Below are 22,388 nucleotides of genomic sequence, written 5' to 3'. Positions count from 1 at the left end.
TGACCTCCTCTGTGCCTCCCATTGCTCTGCGTTCCTCACCTGTGGATCGAGCGGGAGGCACAATTGACAATTGTATTTGAACTTGGACCTTAGTAGTCTTCCATGTGTCAAATGAATCATGATTCATGTAAGAGGTTATTCTAACATTGTGATATGTTTGCTTTTTATTTTAATGTACAGTTTTTTCTTTTTTTCATATTTTATACATCAATTTTATAAACAATTAACATTGCACTTTTCTTTAAATGCTATAGGCAAAGAGGATGGCAATAAGAGCACTCTGGACAACTGAGAATAAGAATAATAAATATTTTGCATTTCCTTCAGAAAGCCACACCATTCTCCTTCTCCAGCAGCTGATAGACAAAAGAGAGAAAATTAAGAAAGATTTCAACCTGGAATAAGTAGAGCATATGGAACTCAAGGATGCATTACATGAAAAGTCAAGGGAGATTATTCTTTATTCAGTAAAAGAGGGAAATATCTGGACGTCACTGGATAGGAAAAAGTCACTTGGAGAGCCACCTAGGGCAGACAGTGATGCAAGCCGTGCTCTGGGAGGAAAAAAACAGCTTTAATTTAAAAAAAAATATATTAAAAAAGGGATCACACATGTTTTTGACATCCTCAAGGATATAAGTGGTGGAAAAGCTGCATAGATGTGCTTATTGTGGGAAAGATACAACTTGCAAATCACAGCTGATTACGCATGAGAGGACCTATACAGGAGAGAAGCCATAAAATTTCTCCAAATGTGGTAAATGCTCTATTGAGCATGGCAATGTGGTGAGACATCAGAGGACTGACCCCACATATGAGTGCCTGGATAATGTGAAAGTTTCATTTAAAATTCCCACGTCATGAGACAGCAGAGGACTCACACAGGAGAGAAACTCTTTGAATGTCCTTATTGTGGTAAAGGTTTCAGTGACAATTCCAGCCTGGTAACACACCAGAGGACTCACACAGGAGAGAAACCCTTTGAATGTCCTGATTGTGGTAAAGGTTTCAGTACCAATTCCAGCCTGGTGAGACACCAGAGGACTCACACAGGAGAGAAACTCTTTGAATGTCCTTATTGTGGTAAAGGTTTCAGAGACAATTCCACCCTGGTAACACACCAGAGGACTCACACAGGAGAGAAACCCTTTGAATGTCCTGATTGTGGTAAAGGTTTCAGTGACAATTCCACCCTGGTAAGACACCAGAGGATTCACACAGGAGAGAAACCATTTGAATGTTCTTATTGTGGTAAAGGTTTCAGTCAGAATTCCACCCTGGTAACACACCAGAGGACTCACACAGCAGAGAAACCCTTTGAATGTCCTGATTGTGGTAAAGGTTTCAGTTTAAATTCCACCCTGGTGAGACACCAGAGGACTCACACAGGCGAGAAACCCTTTGAATGTCCTTATTGTGGTAAAGGCTTCCGTGACAATTACAACCTGGTAACACACCAGAGGATTCACACAGGAGAGAAACCCTTTGAATGTCCTGATTGTGGTAAAGATTTCAGTGACAATTCCAGCCTGGTAACACACCAGAGGATTCACACAGGAGAGAAACCCTTTGAATGTCCTGATTGTGGTAAAGGTTTCAGTACCAATTCCAGCCTGGTGAGACACCAGAGGACTCACACAGGAGAGAAACTCTTTGAATGTCCTTATTGTGGTAAAGGTTTCAGTGACAATTCCACCCTGGTAACACACCAGAGGACTCACACAGGAGAGAAACCCTTTGAATGTCCTGATTGTGGTAAAGGTTTCAGTCAGAATTCCACCCTGGTAACACACCAGAGCACTCACACAGGAGAGAAACCCTTTGAATGTCCTGATTGTGGTAAAGGTTTCAGTGACAATTCCACCCTGGTAAGACACCAGAGGATTCACACAGGAGAGAAACCCTTTGAATGTCCTGATTGTGGTAAAGGTTTCAGTGACAATTCCACCCTGGTAAAACACCAGAGGATTCACACAGGAGAGAAACCATTTGAATGTTCTTATTGTGGTAAAGGTTTCAGTCAGAATTCCACCCTGGTAACACACCAGAGGACTCACACAGCAGAGAAACCCTTTGAATGTCCTGATTGTGGCAAAGGTTTCAGTTTAAATTCCACCCTGGTAACACACCAGAGGATTCACACAGGAGAGAAACCCTTTGAATGTCCTGATTGTGGTAAAGGTTTCAGTAACAATTCCAACCTGGTAAAACACCAGAGGACTCACACTGGAGAGAAACCATTTGAATGTCCTGATTGTTAAAAATGTTTCAATACACATTCCATTCTCACTCCAAGCGAGAGATATTTCAAAGAGTAAAGAAAAAAACCAAAGGAAATACATGGCAAGACATCCATAGGTCCCCTCCCCCCCCCCATTGAATGGCAGAACCCAAAAGTGAGAAAAAGGAAAGGGGTAAAAGGGAAAAAGGGGTTTTGGTACTTACATTCTGATGCACTTCTGGATTTCAGAGAAATGTATATAGAACACATCAAGAAAACATAAATACCTCTCAGAAGGAGATATATATTGCAATTAATTCAAACAACAATGAATTCAAATCACAACGAAATCCAAAATCAAATTGAAAATATAAATTTATCTATTTCTAAGTTAACTCTACAACAAAAAAACTTCCAGGAAAAAACAACAGAGAAGGAGCAGACAAAACAAATAAGTGGATATAAAATTGAAAATAGAGACTCAAAGATGGAACTTAACAAGGCAAGAAAACATGATTTAATCCTAGTGGGAAAAAATTGACAAGAAATGGAAAAAAACAACTCATCCCTTAAGACTACAAAATAAATCTGAGGACAAAAAACCAGATTGGACAAAATGGAATGTAGAGATGTTGAAAACATCAGAGAGAAAGGAAGTGATAAGAGAAGCAGAGAAGAAGAAAAAGATTTTCAAGAAACATAGAAAGGCAAAAGCCTCATATAAAGACACTTTATTTGATTTACTTCTTATACCTACAGCAACAGTCATGAATATATGGGAAAACTTTTTGATTCAGCAAAATACATTGATCAAGAAACATACTGGTCAAAGGAAAAAGATTAAAGTGAAAATTAAGAAAATAGATGATGGGATCTTCCAGAGAGAATATTTTAAAAAGAAACATTTGTTTGAATATGATTAAAGAAGTAGAAAAGATTTTGAACACATATGTCATTCTAAGAGGGATGAATTCCTTAAATAATACTGTATGCTTTCACCCCCTTTTTATTTTATTTCCTGATATAAGTAACATAATACTGTTGAAATGGCTTAGATGAAGGAAATGTTTTAGATAATTAAATGGGTTTGAATTTAGGGAAATTATAATGTATAAAAAAGAAAAAATGTTTGAATAAGAGTTAAAGGATCAGATGACTAGACACATTAAATGGAATATTTAAAAATTAAATATATTTTTAATTATGGTTAAAAAAAATAAGAAATTTGGGGAATGAATATATATTAGCTTAGGAGGAATATATATTTTAAGTAGTATTTTACTTTTTATGTTTCTTTACTCTTACTCTCTTTTCCTTTTGTTTAATGTTTTTACCTATTCTTTAAGAAACATAAAATTATGGAGATGGTTTATGTGGGAAAAATGGATTTAAATCTTTAAATGTAATTAACTGTTGAGAAGATCTTAACGAGCAAGAATACTTTGAACTTTATGGGAGAAACAAATTTAAATAAGGACTGTAACAGGATATAAGATGATTAGATAGAAAAGAAATATTATATTGATGTGATCATTATTTCTAAGAATATTGGGGGGAAATCATATATGTAACTGTTACTTATCAAAATAGTAAGAACTGTATCAATTCAAGGTTCTCAAAGAAGACATTTTGGGGAAAAGGGGAAATCAACTAAATGTACTATGTGGATTAAGGATTATAGAAACCAATTAATGATTTTTCTTTACAAATGGAAACCCAGCAAACACACTGTTTACCAACTGCTAAGTGATTTATGATTAAAAACATCAATAAAATATGTGAGTTTAAAGAAACTTATTATTCTGTAATTCTGTAAAAAGGTCATGAATTTTTAGGGTTCACCATATGGCTGATCACAAGCTAAGTCGCATCGCAGTTTATTATTTCACTTGATTCAGTTGCAAAGGTCGGTTGCTTAAAGTCAAAGACTATTTGATAGCATGCAATAAGTGAAAATATCTTGCAAACGCCTTAGGTACCTATCTGAAATGGTATAGGGCAGCGGTTCTCAACCTATGGGTCGTGATCCTTGTGGGAGGGGTTGCACGAGCCTTTCACAGGGATCACCTAAGACCATAGGAAAACACACATTTCCGATGGTCTTAGGCAGGGCTTGTCAACTGCCTTCTCTTCCCCCCCCCGTGGCAGTGCCTCCCTCCCCCCCCTCCGCTCCACCTCACTTGTTTGTGGAAAATATGCTGCTTGGCAGCAGTCTGCACAAACTCTACCAAATGTGCCCTGCAGGGACGCATGAAGAGCGCAGGCGCAGAGCAAGGCCCCGCCTTCCCCAGAGACTCATTGTGCAGCAACCGGATTGATTTCTTCTCAGCATGATTAAGAAGAATCCACCAATGGGTTATCTTAGTCCTATTGCCCAATCAGACCAAGTTGTCAAGTTGTCACGCCTCCTCATTATCTGGGGACCTCCCAGTTTTCTTCTTGGTCTTCGCCCATTACAGACGTGATTTCTTGACTCTCTCTACGTTGGAGCAGGTCTGATAGAAAATTTACTCATTGGTGGATTCTTTAAAAGAGTTTAACAGCTTAGTTGAGAGTTTTGTTTTCCCCTCTGTAAGGATTTGCTGCATTCCCCTCCTCAGGGTTAGGTTAAAACTTTCTAAGGAAAGGGGGGGTGGGTTTTTCACTTCCCCAGATTCAGTATCCTGCTGAATCAGCAAACAAACCTCACCCTACATAGTGTGGGGGGGGAGGTTTAACCTATACCCATTTCAAAGGTGTTGTTAAAAAAAAAAAAAGATCTCAGTTGGTTCCTTTCCTTGCTGCTTTCAGTTTTGCAGCCTCGTGGCTTCTCCCTAGCCGGGCTCGGCTAGGGACTCTTAGCAGCAGCCATTTGAATTTCAAAAGGCCTAATCTCACTTCTAAACACCTTTTTACTGCTGCAACAAAGGAAAGCCCAACGGTGGCCTTACAATCACCTAAAGCCACTGTGGAAGCATTAGGGGCCTCGTGCGGCAGCAATAAAGCTTTTTTGCACCTAACGGCTGTTAGGCACAAACCCCTGCTTCTCGGGCCAAAGCAGATTCCAATTAGCCTCATTTGTGGCAGTCACTGGCCCCTTGCACTGCAGCATTAATCCCTGACACACACCCCTCCTTTACCCCCCTCCCTCCTGGTATTCCCTCCAAGGGAACGTTGACAGAGCCCACCATTTGGAGGCTCATTCCCCCTGGCAGTCGCCATTTTGAATTAAAAATAATAATAATAAAATAAATAAATAATACATAAATAAATAAAATGAATAAAAAATAAAATAAAATAAATAAATAAATAAATCTAAATTGAATGCAATAACGGGGGTGAACTACAAATGTTAATTGTATTAAACTAGATTGATTAACAAAATTGCTGGCTCCTTCTTCTGAGTCTCAGTTTCAGCCATCTCCTGATCCATGCACCTGTGAGCAAGAGTGTGGTACCAACAGCAGCTCTGGGTCTTCAGCCTGGTCGCCATATTGCCTGTCTGCCCTTCTGCATCTGGTGGCTGTTCCAGCATCCTGACCATCGCCACTACTGTGGGACACGTGTGATTCTTCTCCACCCAATCCACGTAGGTCAGTCCCCCGCGGGGGCGTCTGACGTCCCTTGCAGAACGAATCAGGCCAAAGGCAACCTTGGGTTGATTTCGATGGAAATGGCAGACCCTTCTGAGCCACGTTCCTTGGACATGGACGTCATTCCCGCCTCAACTGAGCCGACACCCGAGCCTCCATCAGGTAAGGCGAGATCCAAGTCTAAGCACGGCAGGAAAGCTGGCACGGCGAGCGACAAACTGGCTGAACGCACCCACAGAGCTCTGGAGAAGCAATTCTCCCGGGCCCAACGCTTGTCTGCTGAAGGAGGTCTCACATTGCCAACCTCCGTACCACCCGACAGGGGAGAGCCTCAACCATCCACATCCAGAGTATGGTCGCCGGAGACGGGGTATCAACAGGTCCCAACTCGGACTCTTGGTCAGGTAGGCCCACCCGTGTTTGGGGAGAACTTTGCCTTGCCAGGTTCATCTGCATCACCCACTGCTGCCAGCACACTACCTGCTGCGGGGTTAAGGCTTCCGCTAGAGCAGTCCGTCTCCGACCAGCTCCAAATGTGGATATCACAGGCAGTGTGCCAAGCTATGGCATCAGCGAGTCATCAACAAGCCCCCTCCGTTCCAGGACCATCCTCTTCTTCGGCACCAACAACTGCCGTGAGGCCTCCACTGGATCAGTCAGGTATGGTCTCTCCCTCTCAATCCCCTGATTCGGACCCGGATGTTTCAGATTACGGGGGAGGCAAGGATGGTTGGTCGGATTGTGAGGAACCATCTTACGAATCCCAACCCATGGCGGAGCTTTTTAATGCTTCGCTATTTCCAGCTTTGTTACGCAGAGCGTGCGAGGCAAGTAAGCTTTCCCCTCAGTCGGTACCAACCCCTCAGCCTTCCTCCGATCAGGAAACCAATCCTTTGTTTGCTGTGCCTGTAGACACGCACCTCCATATCCCTTGTCCACAGCTGTTCTTCCAAAATGTGCAGGATCAGTGGGAATCACCAGCAGCCCAGCCATCTCAAAGCGCGTCTGAGCGCAAAATGGTAGACACGCCTAAGGCATTCGGAGACCTACTAGAGGTCCCAAAAGTGGATGAATCGTTGGCACCGCTTTTCTCCACTGCCAGCCTTCCAGCTGATGTATCCGATGCCCTTAATGCAGAGGATAAAAAATCTGAAATGGCCTTACGCAAAGCGCACTTGGCATCTGCCTGGGCTGTGAAGGCAGCGACGGCCACTTCCTTCTTTGCAAGAATCTCTATCACCTGGCTGCGTCAGCTGCAGGATAGAATCCCACTTGAGGAAACTAGAATGCATCAGGATCTAACAAAAATACTTGCCACATCCGAATATATGGCCGATGCCTCTCTGTATTCAGCCAAACATTCAGCCCGGGCTATGGCTTCCAACGTGGTAGCTAGGAAACTCCTGTGGCTAAAAAATTGGAGGGCCAAAAGTAAGCATAAGTGGCACGTGGCCACAGCCCCTTTCAAAGGTGGCAAATTATTTGGGGATGCACTAACATCGTACTTAGTTGAAAATAAACAGAAGCAAAAGGTGATCTCCCACGTAGCAAGGAGGTCCACAAGACGGTTCACCCCTTACAGTCGCCGACAGCCCTTTCGGGCAGGGACAGCAACAGAGTCGGCACAACCATACCGACCGGTCGCTCCCAAACAGGAGCGTTCACTGGACAGGACAGGTTATAGAGACAGGTCCAGGTACCAGCCACAACCCAAAAATTCCTTTCATGGCCGAGGGGGTCGGTCCTTCCGCCGAGGCAAATGACTCGGAGGGAAATCCCCCCATTGGCGGCAGGCTCACTCACTTTACTCGCCAGTGGGAAAACATGACCACAGACTCCTGGGTGTTGCGTATCATAAGGGAAGGCCTGTCCCTGGAGTTCAAATCCATTCCTTTCAATCACTTTGTGTCTTGCCCAGCCATGAGAAACCCAGTAAAGAGGGGACTCATGTAGGACGCTATACAGCATCTTCTAGCCATCAAGGCGATAGAGGAGGTTCCCCCAAGCCAGGCAGGGCAGGGATATTACTCAATCCTGTTTGTAGTCCCAAAGTCTTCGGGGGGATGGAGGGCAATCCTCGATCTCAAGGGATTGAATCTTCACCTTCATTACAAACGGTTCAAAATGCAAACATTGCACTCCATCCTAACCAGTATCAGGCAGGGAGATTTATTAACATCCATAGATCTGAAGGAGGCATATCTCCACATCCCTATTCTCCCAGCTCATCGCAAGTACTTAAGATTCTGCTATCTCAACCGCCATTTTCAGTACAGAGCGCTTCATTTCGGCCTCTCTTCAGCCCCCAGGGTCTTCACCAAAATCCTGGCAGTGTTGGTGGCTCACTTGCGGCTGGTCCCAGTCAGGGTCCAGTGCTACCTGGACGATATCCTGATCCAGTCCCCGTCAGTCTCAGCCGCCCATTCGGATTTGACCCTCACTATACAGACTCTTCAGGCCCACGGCTTCCTGATCAACTTCAAAAAGAGCCAGATGAATCCATCTACCCGTCTGCTTCACCTGGGAGCAGTAATAGACACGGAATCATGTCATGTGTACCTGTCAGAGGAGAGACGCAGGAGCATCAGGGACTTGGCTCGCAAGGTACGCAGGGACAGAACCGTGGCATTAGCCACGCTTTCTCAGCTCCTGGGCAAACAGATCTCATGTATAGCAATCGTGCCGTGAGCTCGGCTACATACCCGGGAGCTTCAGTGGTTTCTTCTCCCATACCAAAGACAGCATACCAGTACGTCCAACAGACGGGTTCGGGTTCCCCGTCAAGTATGGTTTTCCCTAGGCTGGTGGACTTCATCGGCCGTCAGCAAAGGGACCCTGTTCAAAGAACCCAACCGCCTTCAGGTGACCACGGACGCCAGTCTCTTCGGCTGGGGGGCTCACCTCCAATCCCGGATAGCTCAGGGTCGCTGGTCGCAAGCAGATCTCAAACACAACATAAATTGGTTGGAGCTCAGAGCGATTTATCTAGCTCTTCAAAAATTCCACACAGAAGTCAGGGGCCAGCATGTACTGATTCAAACAGACAACGTGGCTGCAAAGGCCCACGTGCACTGGCAGGGGGGCACACGGTCGAAATCCCTCATGACAGAAGCCCGAGCATTGGGCACTTGGGCAGAGAAACACCTGCTCTCCATCAGAGCCGAACACATTTCAGGGGAGGCAAATCGACAGGCAGATTTCCTCAGCAGGTCGACAATAGATCATTCGGAGTGGATGCTTCATCCAGATATCTTCAGGGAGATATCAGCCAAATTCGGCAGTCCAATCATGGACCTGTTTGCCACCCCGGAGAACGCTCGGCTTTCCAGATTCCTTTCCCGGTTCCCTTCTCGGGGAGCAGAGGGAACGGATGCGCTTCGCAGCAGGTGGCCACAAGGCCTATTGTATGCCTTCCCCCCATTGCCTCTACTTCCTACAGCAATCAGGAAGCTCCTGGAGGAACAAGCGGAGGTGATCTTCATCGCCCCTTACTGGCCCAGGAGACCATGGTTCGCGGATCTGGTGAGTCTTTCATTTTCAGCTCCATGGAGGATTCCCGACAGCCAAATAAGGCTGATACAGGGAGATCTACAACATCCAGATCCACAATGGCTTCAACTGACCGCCTGGCACTTGAACGCCGCGCCCTAACCAGGGAATCTTACTCAGCGGAGGTGATTGCTATGATACAGGCGGCCAGGAGACCAGCAACGAACCGGCTTTATGACCATACGTGGAAGCATTTCGGTCAATGGTGTGATAAGAAACACGTAAGTCTATCACAGGTGACAATTCCCAGGGTCCTGGAATATTTAATGGAGGGCATCAACAAGGGGTTGGCACCCAACATTTTGCGCAGACAGTTAGCAGCCCTGTCCTCAATTTTGTCATGAGACTCCTCGAGCTCCTTATCAAGACATCCAGCCATTCGGGCTTTTCTTAAAGGGGTCTCGAATACCAGACCGTCTGTTATTCACAGGTATCCCTCCTGGAACCTACCCCGTGACATGGTTCCGAAAGAAAGCAGATTTTCAAACAATTTTGAGGCTTTTTCCTCTAAAAGAATCTTTTATTATTCTGCATAGCTTCGGCACTAACAAAGTTAAGCCAGAAACTGAATCCTCCCTCCCCCAAGCATCTGTAACAAAGCATAACTCACTCCTTCATTTTACAGTCATCAATCACATTCTCCAATTAATGTGAAGCGTGAGGTGCCCCTCCCGTTGCAGCTGAGCTGACCTTGGCCACACTGTGCCCAGACATTGTTATGGTTAATTTGCATACTTTCCCACCCCTTAAACTACTGCTATCTGCCTTAACTCTAGAAATGCTATACGGGCTAAATAAAACAGGTTTGCTTCTTCATATATGGCAAGCGAGAACATCCGATGTTAGCAGTCTTGACACCCCGAGTGCTTCAAGCTCTAACATTTTCTCCTTTTGAACCACTCAAAATGTGCTCATTACGACATTTGTCATTCAAGGTCTCCTTTCTCATTGCCATTACCTCGGCCAGGCGCATTTCAGAGTTAGCGGCCTTGTCGGTTAGAAAAGACCTATGCACATTCCACGAGGATAGGGTAGTTCTCAGGCTTGACCCTTCATTTATTCCAAAGGTTAACACGGTTTTCCATAGAGCACAGGAGGTTATCCTTCCAAATTTTTGCCCTCACCCGTCACATGAATTGGAACAACGCTGGCACACTTTGGACGTAAGGAGGGCCTTGCGATGTTATATCAAGCGCACTAAGCCCTTCTGTAAGTCAGAAACTCTATTGGTGTCCTTTCAGCCTTCGTCTATGGGGCAAAAGGTTCCAGCTTCCACCATAGGGAGGTGGATAAGGGCCTGTATTTCAAGCGATTATGTTTCCCTGGCCTTACCAGTTCCTCCTCATGTGACGGCTCACTCTACCCGCAGTGCTGCTACAACTGCGGCGTGGGCAACACAGGCGTCCATTGAGGACATATGCAGGGCGGCGACATGGTCGTCGTCATCACCATTCATTAGACATTACCGTTTAGACAAGTTTGCTTCAGCTGAGGCCGCCTTTGGTAGACGTATCCTACAACAAGTAGTCACACCATCTGGGGGCCCGGCCCCTACTGACTCCCACCCTTAGGGACTCGAGAAGCTTTGGTACGTCCGATTGGTGGATTCTTCTTAATCATGCTGGAGAAGGAGCGTTGGCTTACCTGAACGCCTTTTCTCAGCATGATGAAGAAGAATCCATGCACTCCCTAAGTAGAAGTCAGTCAGGTCCAGGTGGGATGGTTGTTCTGTTAGTTGTCGTTACCACCTGCTTGAGAGTCATCACGTCATACTGTTGGCAATGGCTTCACCCGTCGATGAAAACTGGGAGGTCCCCAGATAATGAGGAGGCATGACAACTTGACAACTTGGTCTGATTGGGCAGTAGGACTAAGATAACCCATTGGTGGATTCTTCTTCATCATGCTGAGAAAAGGCGTTCAGGTAAGCCAACGCTCCTTCTCATGCACACAGGTCAGCAAAAGAAAGGCCGCCCAGCACCCAGCTCCTATGCCTGTCAGCTGGCAACCCTCGAACTTGCGCTTGTCAGCTGGGAGGTCTGGTGACGGCTGCCAGTCTCCTTTTCCACCCCGCCCATCCTCGACGACTCCTCCACCCATTCATGTCGAGCCCGCCGGGGCTTGACAGGGAGAGAGGGAGGGAAGGAGGAAGAGACTCCTAGTTCTCTCGAAAACTTCAAAGCACAATTGGCTTCCCAAGGGTGCCACAATCCTCACAACAGCGGGGGGGGGGAGAAGCAAAGGGGGCGAGAAAGTTCACGGCAGGCTTGAAGGAGCACCTGTCAGTGTTGGTGATGAGAAATTCCCCACAAACCCAGGGAAGAGATGGCGAAAGAAGCCCCCTTTGGGAGGAAACCACTACCTTCTTCTTGGCTTTGCGCTCTTTTGTTCCTCGGCAGCCGGGCTGCCAAGCCTCTGCTGGCTGGAACTTCCTTTCCTTCCGTCTCTCTTGGTCTCTTCCTCCTTCCCTCCCTCTCCCATTGTCCTTTCCTTCCTTCCTTCCTTTCCTTCGCCTCCCTCTTTGTCCCTCCTTCCCTCCCTTTTTCCCCTTGTCCCTTCCATCCTTCCTTCCTTCCTTCCCTCTTGTCCAGGATCGGGGCGAGCCTCTACAGCTGATCGGCTCTTCTGCAGAGCAGCCCAGAAGCAGATCAGCTGTAGCAGCTCTCCTTGGCTCCTGCCCAGCAAACTTATTTATTTATTTATTTGTTTATTTATTTATTTAATTTTATTTATATGCCGCCCAATCCCAAAGGACTCAGGGCGGCGTACAAAATTAAAACAATCATCTAACAATAAAACAATAAAATAATACAATCATACAGCGTGTCTGATCATATCCCCCCCCTGCGGGGACATCAGCCCCAGGCCTGCCGGAACAGGAGAGTTTTAACGGCTTTCTTACAGGCCGGCAGGGTGGGAGTAGTTCGAACCTCGGGGGGAAATTGATTCCACCAGGTCGGAGCCACCACAGAAAAGGCCCTTCCCCTAGGGCCCGCCAGCCGACATTGTCTGGCCGACGGGACCAGAAGGAGGCCCAATCTATGGGACCTCACCGGTCTCTGGGAACTGTGCGGCAGTATGCGGTCCTGTAAGTAACCTGGCCCTATGCCATGAAGGGCTTTAAAGGTGATAACCAACACCTTGAATTGCGTCCGGAGACCCACAGGAAGCCAGTGCAGCTTGCGGAGTATAGGTGACACGTGGGCATACCTTGGCGCGCCCACAATCACTCTCGCGGCTGCATTCTGAACCAACTGCAGCCTCCGAACACTCTTCAAGGGTAGCCCCATGTAGACCGCGTTATAGTAATCCAGTCTTGAGGTGACAAGGGCATGAGTGACCGTGAGTAAAGCCTCCCGGTCCAAATAAGGCCGCAACTGGTGCACCAGGCGAACCTGGGTAAAGATCCCCCTGGCCACAGACGATAGATGTTGTTCCAAATTTAGCTGTGAGTCCAGGAGGACACCCAAGTTGCGTGCCTGCACTGAGGGTGGTAAATTTGCCCCCCCCCAGGACTAATGATTGACCATCCAGTTGACCTTTGGGAGGCAAGACCCAGAGCCACTCGGTCTTGTTAGGGTTGAGTCTAAGCCTGTTCACCTCCATCCAGACCCTCACATCTTCCAGGCACCGGCACATCACATTGACTGCTTCACTGAAAGGACACGGGGTGGAGATATATAATTGGGTATCATCCGCGTACTGATGATACCTCACCCCGTGTCGCTGAACGATCTCACCCAGCGGTTTCATGTAGATGTTAAAAAGGAGGGGGGACAGGACCGAGCCCTGAGGCACCCCATGATCGAGGCGCCTAGGGGTCGATCTCTGTCCACCCGCCAACACCGACTGCGACCTGTCAGAGAGGTAGGAGGAGAACCACTGCAATACGGTGCCGCCCACCCCCACCTCTCCGAGACGACGCAGAAGGATACCATGGTCGATGGTATTGAAGCCCTATCCCGGGCTCGCCAGAGGTCATCGGTCAGTGCGACCAAAGCAGTGCTGTAGCCGGGCCTGAAACCATATTGAAAAGAGTCCAGATAATTAGTTTCATCCAAGTATCGCAAGAGTTGGGATGCCACCACCTTCTCTACAACCTTCCCCACAAAGGGGAGGTTGGAGACAGGACGAAAGTTCTTCAAAACAGCTGGGTCCAGGGAAGGCTTCTTGAGGAGGGGCCTCACCACCGCTTCCTTTAAAGGTTGCAGGAAAGACCCCTCCATCAAGGAGGTGTTGATTATTGCCTGGAGCCAGCCTCGTGTCACCTCCCTACTGGCAGGAAGCAGCCAGGAGGGGCACGGGTCCAATAAACAGGTGGCGGCATTCATGGCCTTGTCCACTTCATCAGGGGTCACAGGCTCAAACTCGCTCCAGATAACATGACTAAGACCAGCCCCCGGCAACTCGGCTGGCACTGCCCAGTCGGAGTCCAGGTCTCTCTGAATCTGAGCGATTTTGTCCAAAAGAAACTGAACAAACTCCTCAGCTCTCCCCTGCAAGGGTTCCTCCGCCTCCTCCACTTTAAGAAGGGAGCGGGTCACCCTAAACAAGGCGGCCGGGTGAGATTCTGCGGACACAATAAGTGCGGAAAAGTGAACATGCTTTGCCGCCCTTATCGCCACTAAATAAGTCCTAAGATAGGCTCTTAATAATGATTGGTCAGATTCAGAGTTACTGGCCCTCCAACGTCGCTCTAGACGTCTCTTGTGGCGCTTCATCTCCCGGAGCTCCTCAGTAAACCAAGGCGCCCTCCGGGGACCACCACCACAGAGAGGTCGCAAAGGCACAATTCGATCCAGGGCCCCGGACGCCGCCTCATTCCAGGCCGCAACCACGGACCCGGACGATTTGTGGACAAGGGAGTCAGGTATTTCCCCAAGTTCCTCCTGGAACCGATCTGGGTCCATTAGGCGCCTGGGGCGGAAGTCCAGCCTCAATAGGAAATGATCTGTCCATGACAAGGGCGAGATCTCTATTCCCCTTAATTCCAGATCATGTCTCTATTGCCCCAAGAGAAACACAAGGTCGAGTGTGTGACCACCCCTATGAATCGGATCCTGCAAAGGTCGGTTGCTTAAAGTCAAAGACTATTTAATAGCATGCAATAAATGACAATATATTGCAAACGCCTTAGGTACCTGTCTGAAATGGTATAGGGCAGCGGTTCTCAACCTGTGGGTTGTGACCCTTTTGGGGGGTTGCACGGGCCTTTCACAGGGGTCACCTAAGACAATCGGAAAACACATATTTCCGATGGTCTTAGGCAGGGCTTGTCAACTGCCTTCTCTCCCCCCGCGGAAGTGCCTCCCTTCCCCCCCCTCCGCTCCATCTCACTTGTTTGTGGAAAATATGGTGCTTGGCGGCAGTCTGCACGAACTCTACCAAATGTGCACTGCAGGGGCGCATGAAGAGCGCAGGTGCAGAGCAAGGCCCCACCCTCCCCAGAGACTCATTGTGCAGCAACCAGATTGACTTCTTGTGCACGCAGGTCAGCAAAGGGGAGGCCGCCCAGCACCCAGCTCCTGCGTCGGTCAGCTGGCAACCCCCGAACTTGCGCTTGTCAGCCGGGGCGTCTGGAAACGGCCACCGGTCTCCTTTGCTACTCCGCCCGTCCTCAACTCCTCCTCCATGTCGAGCCCGTCAGGGCTCGACAGGGAGAGAGGGAGGGAAGGAGCAAGTGACTCCTCCTCTCCTAACTTCAAAGCATGATTGGCTTCCCAACGGCGCCACAATCCCCACGAAAGTGGGGGGGAGAAGCAAAGGGGGCGAGAAAGCTCACGGCAGGCTCGAAGGAGCACCTGTCAGTGTTGGTGACAAGAAATTCTCCACAAACCCAAGGAAGGGATGGAGAAAAGGAGCCCCATTTGGGAGGAAATCATCACCTTCTTCTTGGCTTTGTGGTCTTCTGTTCCTCGGCAGCCGGGCTGCCAAGCCTCTGCTGGCTGGATCTTCCTTTCCTTCCCTCCCTCTTGGTCTCTTCCTCCTTCCCTCCCTCTCCCATTGTTCCTTCCTTCCTTCCTTTTGCCTCCCTCTTTGTCCCTCCTTCCCTCCCTCTTTCCCCTTGTCCCTTCCGTCCTTCCCTCTTGTCCAGGATCAGGGCGAGCCTCTACAGCTGATCCACGCTTCTGCAGAGCAGCCCAGAAGCAGATCAGCTGTAGCAGCTCTCCTTGGCTCCTGCCCAGCAAACCTGCTCGAGCTTTGCTGGAAAACATTGCTAATTTAGCAGAAGCGCGAATCAGCTGTAGCTTGACGCTGATCCTGGGGCTTCTGCTAACTTAGCAAGCGGCATGTTTTCTGGGGAAGCTGAGCAAGTGAGCTGGGTGGAATTCTCCTCTGCCTCTGCCTGTGCACAGGCAGGTTTGGCATGTCGCCATGGCCACCGGCAGCAAAGCCACCAGCCACGCTGGCAACCTGTCCCCCTCCCCTTGTCCCTTCCTGGGCATGGAGGGGGGGAGGAAGGAAGGGACGAAGAGGGAGGGAAGTAAGGGACAATAAGAGAGGGAAGGAAGGAAGGAACAATGGAAGGGAGGGAAGGAAGGAAGGGACAAAGAGGGAAGGAAGGAAGGAAGGAAGGAAGGAAGGAAGGAAGGAAGGAAGGAAGGAAGGAAGGAAGGAAGGAAGGACAATGAGAGAGGGAGGGAAGGAGGAAGAGACTAAGGGAGGTGAAGGAAAGGAAGGAAAGAAGGAAGGAAGGGACAATGAGAGAGGGAGGGAAGTAGGAAGAGACTAAGAAGGTGAAGGAAAGGAAGGAAAGAAGGAAGGGACAAGGGGAGAGTGAAGGAAGAAGGGAGAGACTAAAGGAGGTGAAGGAAAGGAAGGAAGGAAGGGACAATGGGAAAGGGAGGGAAGGAGGAAGAGACTAAGGAAGATGAAGGAATGGAAGAAAAGAAGGAAGGAAGGGACAATGGGAGAGAAGGAAGGAAGGAAGAGACTAAGAAGGAGGTGAAGGAAAGGAAGGAAAGAAGGAAGGACAATGGGAAAGAGGGAGGGAAGGAGGAAGAGACTAAGGAAGATGAAGGAAAGGAAGAAAAGAAGGAAGAAAGGGACAAGGGGGGAGAAGGGAGGGACGGAAGGCAGGCACCCCCCCCAGTCCCATCCCAGAGACCCACAGATTCCCCCCCACAGGCACTCTGCAACCTGAGTGATCAGCTGGCCACGCCCCCTGGCCATTGATCACGTGACCCTGGGACACTGTGAACATCATAAGTATGAATCACTTGTCAAACATCCGAATGTAAATCACATACCCTGGGATTGCTGCAACAATCATAAGTTTGAAAAATCATAATTCACTTTTTCAGTGCTGTTGTAACTTCAAATAGTCACTAAGCAAATTGTTGTAAGTCAAGGACTACCTATACTTTCCCATTTTTTCCTCTTTTTTTTTTGGTCAAGTTTTTGATACCCCCCTGGCCAGCTGGATGGAGGGTTGGGGGTCACCACAACATGAGGAACTGTATTAAAGGATCGCAGCATTAGGAAGGTTGAGAACCACTGGTATAGAGCCTCTTGCCTGAGCAGGGGGTTGGACTAGAAGACCTTCAAGGTCCCTTCTAGCTCTGTTCTGATAGAGCTTGGCAACATCTGTGTCTAGAAAGCGGATACTGCAATTCAGCAGGCAGCCTCTGTGGTTGAATTTAAAGGAGTTAAAATCATAGAGTACTGCACTGCTAGAAAGGATGAGAAGTGCAAAGGAACTTTCTCTCCTGGATCTCTCTTGGGAGGAGGATGGTGTGCAGAGAAGCTTTTGTGCTCTTCCAAGGATCGAAGGATCAGCTGGGAGGTGAGTTGAAGAGAGCTCGGAGGAGAGGCCGGGAGCGAATCGGGCTGTTTGGTTTCCTCCACTGCGTGGAAGCAGAGAAGCAATTCGGCTGAAGCATGTCAGCTGCTGCTGCAAATCCTTTCCCTCCCCAACTTTTAAGTCCACTGGTGCTGCACGCTGTTAAACTGGGGGCTGCAATTTTGTGCTGGTGGGAAGATTTAAAAAGTCTCTTTCAAATGAAGGTTGATTCTTTAGGAATGGTTTCCTCCAGAGGTTGTGGGTGCTCCGTCACTGGAGGTTTGTAACAGAGTTGGAAGGAACCTTAGAGGTCTCCTATTCCAACCCCCTGCTCAAGCAGGAGACCCTGTACCATTTCAGACAAATGGCTGTCCCGTCTCTTCAAAAGCCACCACTGATGGAGCGTCCACAACTTCTGAAGGCAAACCGTTCCATTGGTTAATTGTTCTCAGGGTCAGGAATTTTTTTCCTTAGTTCTAGTTTACTTCTCTCCTTGATTATTTTCCATCCACTGCTTATCTTTCCTTCTGATGGTTTGGAAAATAAGTTGACCCCCTCTTCTTGCCCCCGCAAGCATTGGAACATGTCACCCCTAGTCCTTCCTTTCAGTAAACTAGACATATCCAGTTCCTGCAGCTATTCTTTATATGTTTTAGCCTCCAGCCCCATAACCATCCTTACTGCTTTCTCTTTGCTCTTTATAGAATCTCAACACTTTTTATATATTGTGGTGACCAAAACTGGATGCAGTATTCCCAGCATGGTCTTACCATAGCAGTATAAATTGGTGCTAACACTTCACCTGATCTTCAATCTCTGTTTAGGCAGCCTCGGATTGCATTGGCTGTTTTGGCCACTGCATCACGGTGTTGGCTCGTATCTAAGTGCTTGTCCACTAAAACTTCAAGATGTCATAAAATTGAGTTCAGGCCACTCAAGTGAAGTTTTCCAGTAGTTCTTTTATTCTCGTGTTATTTGGACAAAAAGCAAGGCATGCATGCTTAATTAGTTCCTTTATGTTTATACATATATTTGTCTAATTTTAAAGTTATTTTACTACAGTAAGTTATTCCCAACAAGCTATTCAGGTTACTATGCCCAACAAGGCTACTCAAGTTGCTGTAAGTATTGCTGCCCAACTACGCTACTCATTCACACAATACTCACATATCCTCTCAACACAGGTGATCAGGCTATGTTAGAGTGGGCTGGGAAGCAGATTCAGGGTGTCCCCTGCTCCATCTAAGGTGTCTTGAAATTTGGGGTCTGGTTCATTCCAGTCTTCTCTTTATACCCAACTTGTTTATTCAGAATCCATGTGTATGGCAATCAACCCCAGCCATGCCAGGAACTTTACATCCTCATGCTTTGGTCCAAGACTCCATAAAAAAATGCAACATCCTACACTCCTTATGCTCACTAATGTTCTACCTGGTATCACGAACAATAGATCGTTCATACAGGCACCCAGAGTGTTTCCTTATCGGTAGTACACACATTCCAGCAACGTGAGTTTCCCCAATTAGATCTCACGAAAAGGCTAACTATGCTTGCATTGCAGGCCCTCTATAATCATAACTTATATTTGTGATATGTTCATAACATATAACATAAAATATATAACAAAGATCCCTCTCGCAGTTACTGCTATTGAGCCATGTTCCACCTCTTCTGTACCTTGACATTTGCTTTTTCTTGCCTAAGAGTAAAACCTAATTTTTTTTCTCCATTGAATTTTTTATTTGGAAAAAGGTTTTATTGATTTTCTAATTTTACATTTAAGTATTTGAAAAGCAATGTGGCGGCTGGGTTAACTGATAATTCAGTGACATACAGATATCTTTAATACAAATCTCAAAATACCACATTAAATATTTTTTTATAACAAGTTTTTATTGGTTTTCCAGTTTTACATTTAAGTATTTGGAAAACAGCCTGGGGATTGAATAGTCAATAGTACAATAACAAAAGTACATATCTCAGGTTACATCATCAAAAATTCATTCTCTATTTCCCTTAACATTTACTGTATCATATTTAGGCTAATAAAATTCTTTTCAGTCTTATCACTTTATTTATACAAATGGGTATTTTATGATTCTCCGCAGCTTCTATGACAGATGTTTAGTACATATGAAACTCCATAATGACAGCCACTGAATGGGAATCTTCAACACATTCTTAGCATTTGACACAACCCACTCAAGTTTTCTGACCTTTGTTGTACACTTTCCTCCCTACAATCAAAGATTTCCAGACCTCAAAATCCATTCTGCAATAAATGTCATCTGTTTAGAGGTTACCTGGCTATGTTAGTTATATTTAAGCTTACATTTAAATAGGAACCTGTGGTATTAAAATTGTACTTTTTAAAAATTGATATAGAATATATTTTTCTTATAATATTTTATTGGTTTTCCAGTTTTACATTTAAGTATTTGGAAAGCAACATGGAGATTGGGTTGGTCAATAATTCAATAACAAAATCTTTAGTACATATCTCAGGTTACATCATCAAATATTTCTTCTCTGTTTCCCTTAACATTTGCTATATCATATTTAAGCTAATAAATTTCTAATTGTATTAAAGTCAGTTAAAACTTCATTATCACATTTATCAATACATTTTTGCTTATCCATGTCCTGTTTTTAAGTTTTACCTAGTTTTTAGTTTTTAATTATACTACTCCAATTTAACCTTTAATATCCATAGTATTTAAGTTTCGGGTAACCCAAATTTCCTTTGTCTCACTACATAAAAGTTATAATATCCAAAATACATATATTACTTACTTAAATATATTCTTATTTTAATTCACAAACATTTTCTATTTCTCATCCTAGTACATCACCTCTTAATATTGGAGTATCCTTTGTTATCCCAAGTCCATCATCTACAGTATATTGTCTGGGCTAAGCAATAATTCAAAATTATTTCCTGATAGTTTTCATTTTTTATTTCCCTTTTAAGTCTAAGTCCTCAATATTACATCAATTATTCCCTTATTTTTTATTATTTTCCAGTAATTTTTAATTCTAATAATCAAATTTCCCCTCATCTTAAAATCTCCCTTCAGCCCATTAGTTAAGACTTTAGGATCCTCTCTAATAAATCAAACGATCCCATTTTTTTTAAACCTAACTCTAGCTTTCTTTTTATGCCAACCAGGCTTCCATACCAATGCTTTCAGATCATCAGATAGAACTCTCTTCATTCATGTACATGTTACTTGAATTAAAGGAGACCATCTAGTTGTCAATTTTCTGGAGGGATTGGTCCATTGATAATCATTAAGCTGTCACCCTAGTGGCTCAGATCCCCATATTTGCTCTAGTATAGTTGTCTTCAATTCAGTCTGGTCTTCTTCTTCCTCAGGTTTCTTCTGGTTTAAGTAGAAAGTCATGTCCAATTTTGTAGTTGTTATTTGATTGTCTAAGTTTTCAGTAAGCTGTATTTGTTGATCTTCAAAGCCCTCCGTCTTGATATTACTTTCTTCTGCTTCTGTTATCTTTTGGGTTGTAGATTCTTTAGTTGCAGTCAGGGTTTCGCTTTGTAGATTTAAGCTGGTACCTTGGTCTTTCAGTTTAAATTTGATTATCTCGGTGGCTTCAAGATTTTTTTCAAGTATAAGTTTGTAATCAAGCAACATATGTTGCTGGTTTTCCTCCATTTATGACATAGTTATAGATGGTCCTTTAGTGAAGGCTATTTATTAAACAAGAGTCAGTAAGTGTTCACCTCCACAGTTCCTAAAAACCTATTTCACTGTCCAGCCTCTCTTTCAGCTTATAATCTCTCTTAGATAGTGCCAAGGTCAGATCTGGGCTGTGAGCAAGTAACTTGTCAAGAATAATAAAAATAATAGATTGCTGTACCAAGCTTCGCCAGCAGATATCCCCAGTAGCATTTAAAGTCTTTTAAATCCCGGGCTAGGTTTTTATCCAATTTAAGTTGTTCTTTTTTTCTTCTTTTTTACAAGTAAATAAGATAGCAGGTCCCAGTAAGAATAGGAACTTTTTGGGTCCCCAGATTAAAAAAATAATGTAAATCCAATTATATTTAGTTATTCTTTTCAATGCTTTGTTTTCTCAGGTAGTCAAACACTGCATTTTTGGGGGTGGGGGGAAGAATTTAAAAAAGCTTTTAAGAGTAGAGTTACTTGGTGTAAAGAGAAGGTAGAATCTCACCAAATTCCTCTGCGTTGCTTTCAAAGTGCTTGTTTGTAATTTTGGCCTCGGCTGGTAACAGCTTAGTGATGAGCCATAAATGGCCAATCTTTTCCCCGTCAGTTAGAAGAGCTGCCTTGGATCAAACAGGAGAGTTGCCGCGATCACTCAGGGGTCCTCTTCACGCTCGTTGCCCCTCCAGAGTGACTTCTGACCTTTTTCAGGGTCCCCCGGCAGTAGAAAACTGGACAGCATGGAGAACGATCGTCCTGCATATCCGCCTGTGCCGCGATCAAAACCAGAAGTCAGACTGATACAATTCTTATTATATCAGCTAAGTAAAAATCTTTGTAGACTGATCAATATTCAATTTTAACTTTTAATATTTATACTTTAAATAATCAAAATTTTCTTCATCTTATTTCATAACAAAGTTTAGTATTCAAAGTATACATCTTATCTATTTGAGTATATTCTCTTTTAATGAGCTAAGGTGGCGCAGCAGTTAGGGTGCAGTACTGCAGGCCACTTTAGCTGACTGTGTTCAGCAGGTCAGTGGTTCAAATCTCACCGGCTCAAGGTTGACTCAGCCTTCCATCCTTCCGGGGTAGGTAAAATGAGGACCCAGATTGTTGGGGGCAATGTAAATATATATATATACATTGCTTACTGGTATACACCGCTTAGAGAGTGCTTGCACTTAAAGCGGTATATAAGTCTCATAAATAAATAAATAAATCTTCACTGATAAGTCAAAATACCAATTTTCTTCACCCTTATTCTAGCTTTCTTTCTTTGCCAACTTGCCTCTGTGCTTTTAAATCATCAAATGGATCTCCCTCTGTTATTATACATATTATTTGAAATAAAAGATGGCATCCAATTGCCATTTTTTTGGAAGTGCTAACAAATCGTCTCTCTCTTTTTTCTGTCTCAACGTAGTTGTTCTGAAATATTTATCTTCTCTTTAGTCTGTTGTTCTTCTTTGTCCTCAGACTTCTTCTGGTTTGTTAGAAAGTCTTTTCCGTTTTCAATATTGTGAGTCTCTTTCCTGGGTTTTCTGCTAACTCAATTTGTTGATCATTTAAATCTTCTG

At 45.4% G+C, this 22,388-nt stretch overlaps 1 protein-coding gene across 1 annotated transcript in view; it reads left to right on the top strand.

Annotated features, from left to right (window-relative positions):
• LOC120303353 overlaps positions 1-22,388 on the top strand; it is a 134,562-nt gene that overhangs the window by 100,311 nt on the left and 11,863 nt on the right. The window contains 1 exon segment of the mRNA XM_039332818.1: positions 1,090-2,265. Within this exon segment, the coding sequence (XP_039188752.1) occupies positions 1,090-2,265 (1,176 nt within the window).

Source organism: Crotalus tigris, unplaced genomic scaffold (genome assembly GCF_016545835.1).
Source record: "Crotalus tigris isolate CLP2741 ecotype Arizona unplaced genomic scaffold, ASM1654583v1 scf7180000024464.508515016:1373766, whole genome shotgun sequence".
In the NCBI taxonomy this organism is placed as follows: Eukaryota; Metazoa; Chordata; class Lepidosauria; order Squamata; family Viperidae; genus Crotalus; species Crotalus tigris.
Note: the sequence above shows the minus strand (reverse complement) of the source record. Positions and strands in the feature narration are given on the sequence as shown.